Source organism: Cebus imitator, unplaced genomic scaffold, assembly GCF_001604975.1.
Source record: "Cebus imitator isolate Cc_AM_T3 unplaced genomic scaffold, Cebus_imitator-1.0 Scaffold93, whole genome shotgun sequence".
NCBI classification, from domain to species: domain Eukaryota; kingdom Metazoa; phylum Chordata; class Mammalia; order Primates; family Cebidae; genus Cebus; species Cebus imitator.
The window spans coordinates 3,264,239-3,271,640 of NW_016107408.1; the positions used below are offsets into that span (position 1 = coordinate 3,264,239).

At 51.0% G+C, this 7,402-nt stretch overlaps 1 protein-coding gene across 3 annotated transcripts in view; it reads right to left on the reverse strand.

Moving 5' to 3' along the window:
• The window catches only part of SLC39A11 (solute carrier family 39 member 11), a 462,191-nt gene extending 456,337 nt beyond the window's left edge, over positions 1-5,854 (reverse strand). For 2 of the 3 annotated variants that reach the window (XM_017535605.2, XM_017535603.2), the window contains exons 1-2: positions 5,754-5,854; positions 1,593-1,711 (exon numbers count right to left, since the gene is read on the reverse strand). In XM_017535605.2, the coding sequence (XP_017391094.1) occupies positions 1,593-1,700 (108 nt within the window). In that variant the 5' untranslated portion in view covers positions 1,701-1,711; positions 5,754-5,854. Of the gene's footprint in view, positions 1-1,592; positions 1,712-2,963; positions 3,047-5,753 lie in introns of all 3 variants that reach the window. The other variant, XM_017535604.2, reaches the window with a different exon arrangement.
• Between the last annotated feature and the right edge of the window lie 1,548 nt (positions 5,855-7,402).

The window sequence follows — 7,402 nt, forward strand, 5'->3', positions numbered from 1 at the left end:
AAAAAAAAAAAAAAAAGCCTGAAACTCTGTACTCATTCCACAATATTCTGCCCTCCCCTGTATCCCCTGGCAATCACCATTCTACAATCTGTCCCTATGAACTTGGCTTCTCTTGGCATCTTATATACCAAGCTTCCAGATAACCCGTGTTTCTGGATTGCGTGTTTTCTCATTTCCAGTCTTCAATCCATCAGCTCCCGGAGGCAGTGCAGCAAGGGAGGGGCAGATTTTATTGTTGGAACCAAGCCCTGCTGTACTGGTCTCTAACACAAGACTGCCTGACTTGCGAGCTTCCTAGAGGTGTTTTCACTTCCAGATCCACCTCACCACATGCTGCAATCGATCTTAAGTCACTCATTCATTTGCCACTCTACAATGTCCACAGCTACCGAGGTGCATGATGTAAGGATTGCGCATTCAGCAAGATACCCATTGATGGCTCCACGGCTATGGACTGAGGGTGATCTGGGTTGGAGAAAAGAAGGCAATTTTAGACATATGAGGTGAGTGTGGGCTGTGAGGTGTGGGGAGGGGATTTGGGTATGTGTGCAGGTGTGAGAATGTGGGAATGTATGCAGAGTGTGTAGAAGGGGTGTAAGGATGGGGTTTTATGAGGAGGGAGAGACGTAGGGGACATAGGCACGCATGGGCTATGGGGCATGGCAGTGAGTGAGGGGACTGGGGCTTGTGAGTGGGACACATGGAAGACACAGGGGAGAGGAATGAGGGTCTGCAGGGGGCCAGGGAGCTGAGTCCATCTACATTCATCCCAAGAGGGAACGGAACAACCCGGAAATGGACTAAAAGAAAAAGGAAACAGGTGTCCTTTCTTCTCCCAAGGTCTTTTCAATCATCCCACCTAACTCAAGGCCATAAGGGAAGACAGTTTCACCTGAAATCTAGTGTTCTTCTTCGGTCATGCATAGTACCATTTGCTCCAGGCCTGAAAGAAATTACATGGCAGGCCAGGCATGGTGGCTCACACCTGTAATCCCAGCACTTTGGGAGGCCGAGGTGGGCAGATCGCCTGAGCTCAGGAGTTCGAGACCAGCCTGGTCAACATGGTAAGATCTCATCTCTACTAAAGATACAAAAATTAGCTGGGCGTGGTGGCGCATGCCTGTAATCCCAGCTACTCGGTAGGCTGAGGCAGGATAATCACTGGAACCCGAGAGACAGAGGTTGCAGAGAGCTGAGATCATGCCACTGTACTCCAGCCTGGGCAACAAGAGCAAGACTCCATCTCAAAAAAAAAAAAAAAGAATGGAAAAAAGAAATTACATGCAGGTAGAAATCGGGCAGCGGGCGACCGAAGCGTCAATAACTGGGCTTCTCACTTCCCGTTCCCTTCAAGTCAGGCTGTCAAGGGTCAGGAGGGGAGGTGATCATGCATGATGGTGTCTACACAAGCAGACATCTATTCTCCCGGCCTGGCAGGGAGAAGGTGAGAAAATAAGAAGACAGCGAACAAACCCAGCACGCACTGCCTAGGGGCGTCACAAAAGTCTGCAAACCTGCTCCTCGGAGTGGGACGGTGTCACTTTACCAAAGGGCTCCCCACCAACATCCAGAACCAAAGCAAGGCAACTCACCTGTCCACTCGAGAATACGAACACGAGAGCTGCCCCAGCGGCTGTCATCCCCCAGGTGAAGAAGGTCCCCAGCAGGGCCTGGAACACAGAGCTGTGGCCTTGGAGCATGCTGGATACAGCTGTGCAAGAGCGAGAGGGTCAGCTGCCAGTGGTCCCTTTCGGTGACAGGCACACGTTCTGACATGTCCTAACAGCTTGTGCGGCGGGAGCTGGCCTCCCTCTGGGTTGGCAGCATGCACCCTTCTGTCACACCATCCCAGTATCCCTCAGCCACCCAGCACACAGCTCAGGCTTCTCTGTCCTGGTCTCCCAGGAATTAGAAATCGTCTCACTCTGAAAGAAGGCATGGGGAGATGCCAGCAGAACTGACAAAAGAGGCTGCAACATTGAGAAGTGGTTTCAAAGAGAAGCACAAAGAATGTGGTTTATCCCAGAGGAAGGGGTCCCAGGAGGATCTGATGCAGCCTCCCCCACACAATCTGCCTCTTCCTTTTTTTTTTTTTTTTTTCAGAGTCTTATTCTGTCACCCAGGCTGGAGTGCAGTGGTGCAATCTCAGCTCACTGCAACCTCTGCCTCCCAGGTTGAAGTGATTCTCCTGCCTCAGCCTCCCAAGCAGCTGGGACTACCAGAGCCCACCACCATGCCTAGCTAATTTTTTGTATTTTTAGTAGGGAAGGGGCTTCACCATGTTAGCCAGGATGGTCTTGATCTCCTGACCCCATGATCCGCCCGCCTTGGCCTCCCAAAGTGCTGGGATTACAGGCATGAACCACCGCGCCTGGCCACAATCTGCCCCTTCTACCATCACTTGCCCACCATCTGTGTTCAGCCTTCTCCAAAGACAGGTGACTAGCTCAGGTGATGTCAACACGCTTCCAATCTAAATCCCCATCACAACTGCAACACCGCACCCATCTTGCCAAACGGTAAATTCCACCAACCGACCTTTGATCCCCACCCCCACCCCCAACTCTCCAATCCATTCCTCCATCATGCCTGCATGAGCACCCAACTCCAGCTCAACCCAATTATTTATGGCGCCTTCCACAAGCCCCAGACAATCCTGCCTCCAAGTCTCTGTTCATACAGTTCCCTCCTGGGATACCTTCCTTGCACATGTCCAGCTGTCAGAACCCAGAGCATCCTCTTCATCCCACCTAATGCCAACTTCATGACCAAGGCTTTCCGGGCCTTCCCCAGCCCTGCCTCAGCGTGCATCTTCCGTGCTTTCTCAGTGTGGCTTTGCCCCCATCTTTTACAGCCTTAGTTGCTTAAGGATGGGAATGATGCGTTTTCACATTTGGCACCCTGTCAAATAGAGCTTTGTGAGCCCTGAAAAATACGTGCTGCATGGAAAAGAGCCGGCTTACCTGCACAGGACAGTCAGCAAGGACAAGCAAACGGAACCATGAAGAGAATGTCCCTTGGTCAACTCTGCACCCTGCCGCTGAAGCTGGTTACACCCCCGCCCACCAAGGAAAGGAACGGAAGTACAATTCCATCTCATTTCAGCCCAGAGAGCCTCCTCCAGACTTTAACATGCTTAAAATTCTGGATCTGAAATGACAATCAGATCTCTCCCTATGGAAAGTTACAAGGCAGAGAAATCCATTTGTTGAAAAGCCCTGTGTTCTGCTACACAAACGTTGGGCTCAGGGCCTCATCTCAAAGGCTCATTCAACTCCCTGATGGTCTGCCAGCACCCAGAGGGCTGGCTGGACACAACCACACTGGACTCAGCTCTGCCAGGCCCCAGTCTCTGTGAGGAGCCAGCAGCCCTGGGCCTGCAGATCAAGAGCAGGAGACGCCGCCTCGATTGACCCTAGAAGGAAACCATGGCAGAGTGTGGACGAAGCCCTTATGCCATGCGGCTCAGCAACACACCCAGGCTCAAACCTAGGAAGGGTTATGGGTCCAGGTGAGCCCAGGTGAGCCCTGGCTCAGCCCCTGTGCCAGAAACCCTGAGATAAATAGCATCTGTGGTTCCACTCTAGTCCGCACACTCTAAACAAACTGCACCAATTGTGAAAACTATGACCGTGCTAATTAAAGAAAAGACATCATTTTTAAAAAACTACGCTTTTTATCTGTTGTCTTGTTAAGCCACCCTACAAAGAGGGGTTGGTGTTTGTTTTTAAACCAAGCCATCTGGACCATTACACCAATCATCTATTCTGATGTGGATAAAATTTCAAACAGCATTTACAAAGAACAGCACACAGCACATCCTCCCCGTACTTATCATCCAAGACAGGGCATAACAAAAACACCTCTTTCCTGTGTTTGAATGTGCCTTTTGACAGCTAGGGAAGAGGGCAAACAATTTACATTTGCCAACAGGGCCAAAGTCAACGTGGATCTTGTGGGCTGGCGAACAGAAGGGAGGAAGCTCATGGGTGTTCCTGGTGGTACACCTGAGCACTCTGCTGAGTAAGAAAAAGAGAAGATCAAGGCCACCATCTTTTCCATCCCAACAGGAGAAGCATTTGTCATGGGCAATGCAAGCCCAGTGCCCTTTGGAGAAGGTTCTTCTCCATTTGCTGTTTTAAATCCTTGCTACTCCAAGGGTGGTCAGACAACCAGCAGCACTGGTCCAGCTTGGGAGCTAGTTAGGAAGGCAGAAACTCAGGTCCTACCCCAGACTTTCTGAATCAGGGTCTGCATTTTGTGGAATTCCATGGGAGATTCTTATGCACATTGAACTATGGAAAGCAATGGACTAAAACTGGTAAAACTTCAGCGAGGCGTAGTGGCTCATGCCCGTAATCCCAGCACCTTGGGAGGCCGATGCGGGCAGATCACCTCAGGTCATAAGTTCAAGACCAGCCTGGGCAACATGGTGAAACCCCATCTCTACTAAAAACACAAAAATTAGCCAGGCGTGCTGGCTCGCACCTGTAATTCCAGCTTCTCAGGAGGCTGAGGCAGGAGAATCACTTGAATCTGGAAGGCAGAGGTTACAGTGAGCCGAGATCACACCACTGCACTCCAGCCTGGGCGACAGAGCAAGGCTCTGTCTCTAAATTAATTAATTAATTAATTAATTAATTAAACTGGTAAAACTTCTACAATACCAAGAGCTTAGAAAATGAGTTCTCCTGCCCCATGTGGGATTGGCAAGACTAAGGAAGAGTCCAAAAAGAACAAAAAGTTTTCCGCAGAGTCTCAAGAGAATAAAAAGTTTCTGGCAGAGTCCCAAGAGAACAAAAATTTTCTCTAACTGGCAGACCAGTAACGATTTAGGGCACAGCATCTCCATGCAATGGGGCTCACTCAGACTTCCTCAGGATGGGGATATTAATTCCATCAACCTTGATTAGTTAGCAGGAGGGAGAATAATTCTCTGCCCATTCCAACTTTTAAAATGCCAACAGCCTGTACACTTGCACATATCTACCACAGCAGCACATGGGCATTCCCGGCTGAATGATACAAGTTTGTTTTCTCTCTTCCCCCCGCCCCCTTTTAAACCTGTCGTTCCAATTCCAAGAGTCAGCTTCAAGAGGCTGAAGTTGCAGAAAGGGAAAGAGGACTACGGCTGCTGGGCCTTAGTGGAACTGCACACACATGCCCTAACTCCACGAGGGGGATCCAGCAGGATTCAGGTCTGGGCGGAGAGGGCTGTGGAAAGGTTCTCTAATGCCTCGCTACTCAAAGTCTGGTCCGCGGACCACCCAACCTGGGAATTGGTTAGAAATGCACACGGTCATGCCCCACCCAGACCTGCTGCGAGTTAACCAGATTCCCAGTCAAGTTCAAGAGGTCCGGCTAACAGCCAGAGCAAGTGGGAGGGGCCTGGAATTGTAGCGGTCTCTGTTCTCAGGAATCCCGGGTCCTCCACACACCCCCTAGGAGGCGATGAACGAAGAGGAGCTTGGATGAGGACTGTAAAAAGAAGGCAGGTCATTGCCCTCCAGATCACCCTGGAGGGAGAAAGGGGGATCCGGCGACTTCCTTACCGCTGCTCCCCACCCTCCCACCCTGCCCGCCACCTGCCAAAGCCGCCAAATTTCTCCTCCAAACCCCTCCTCTCTACAGGCGCACCCCCTTCCAAGCTCCAAGTGGCTGCCCTTCCACGTCCCACACTCTTGTCCTGATGGCCCCCGACCCGGGGCCTCGAGCCCAACCAAAGGCACTGAAGGAGAGAAAAGCCAACTCACTAGGGTGCCCTCTCCAGCCCCCACTGCACTTCCATCAGCCCCCGCTGCCGTTCGCTCGCCGGCTCCACTCGCGTAGTCACTTCCTGCTTCCCTCCCGCACACGTGGCCCTCCCGCCTCCAGGCCCCGCCCCCTCAGCCGTTTCTGGCAACTCCCGCCTGAGGAACAGATTCTCTGGTTCACAGCCATCTGCAGGCTCTGGAACAGATCCGGGCGGGCAGAACAGAGCCCTGAGGCCAAGAGCTGAGCAGTCTGCCTGTGACTGCAGCCCTAGGAGAAGCCGCAGACACCCAAGGAAGGAGCCCTGAAGTTTGTAATACCCCTGAAGTTCCCTATGCTTCTACACCTTTGGCAGCCGGGTCCATACCTCTGGGTGCGCAGCAGAGCAGGATGCGCTGTGTATGTGTTGGCAGGGGAGGCTGGGGGCAGGTAACGTGATGTTATGATCAGCATCATGCCCCAGTCAACGGCCCTCAAAAGAATCACTGAACGGTGGCTCACGCCTGTAATCTCAACACTTTGGGAGGCTGAGGTGGGCAGATCACGAAGTGAGGAGTTCTAGACCACCCTGGCCAACATGGTGAAACCCCATCGCTACTAAAAATACAAAAATTAGCTGCGCGTGGTGGTGCGTACCTGTAGTCTTAGCTACTCAGGAGGTTGAGGCAGGAGAATGGCTTGAACCCAGGAGGCGGAGATTGCAGTGAGCCATTAGTGGGCCACTGCACTCCAGCCTGGTGCCAGAGCAAGACTCCATCTCAAAATAAAAAAGAAAGAAAAAGTAAAAAAGAAAGAAAGAATCACTGGAGGGGGTCAAATACAGAGTGCCATCACCCCCTGAGGTTCTGGTTCTGTCATTCTGGGTGGGGTTGGCATTTTGGGCTGGTGTGTGTGTGTGTGTGTGTGTGTGTGTGTGTGTGTGTTGTTTTTTTTTGAGATGGAGTCTTGCTCTTTCCCCCAGACTGGAGTACAGTGGCCCGATCTCGGGTCACTGCAGCCTTTGCCTCCCATGTTCAAATGATTCTCCTGTTTCAGCATCTCCTGTGTAGCTGAGACCACAGACACGTGCCACCAAGCCCGGCCAATTTTTGTATTTTTTTTAGTAAAGACGGGGTTTCACCACGTTGCCCAAGCCGGTCTTGAACTCCTAACCTCAAGTGATCCACCGGCTTTGGCCTTACAAAGTGCTGGATTATAGGCATGAGCCACCTCTCCTGGCCTGAGATTTTGTTTTGAACTAGGAGTTGCTGATGCTGCTGTCCTGGGACCACCCTTGGAGAAGCGCTGCCCTAGGTCAAATGCTATGATCCACAGGACTTCTGTGAAAAGACCAGAGGATAGGATTGGCTAGATTTAGCCAAAAACAAAAGAATAAATAAATAAAAACAAGATACCTGATTAAATTTGAATTTCAGATAAATAACAAGTCATTTATTACTATAAATATGCCCTGGGCAATGTTTGGGACATACTTATGCTACAGCGGTATTTGTTGTTGATCTGAAATTCAAACTCAGCTGAGCGTCCTGTGTTTTATTTTACAACATACTTTACTTTACAGCTGCCTGCGGTCTCATGGCAATAGCCCAAAGGGTCCAATAACAGGCCTCTTTTGTCCAGCGGAACTAGGCTGTTCACACTGATGGTCACT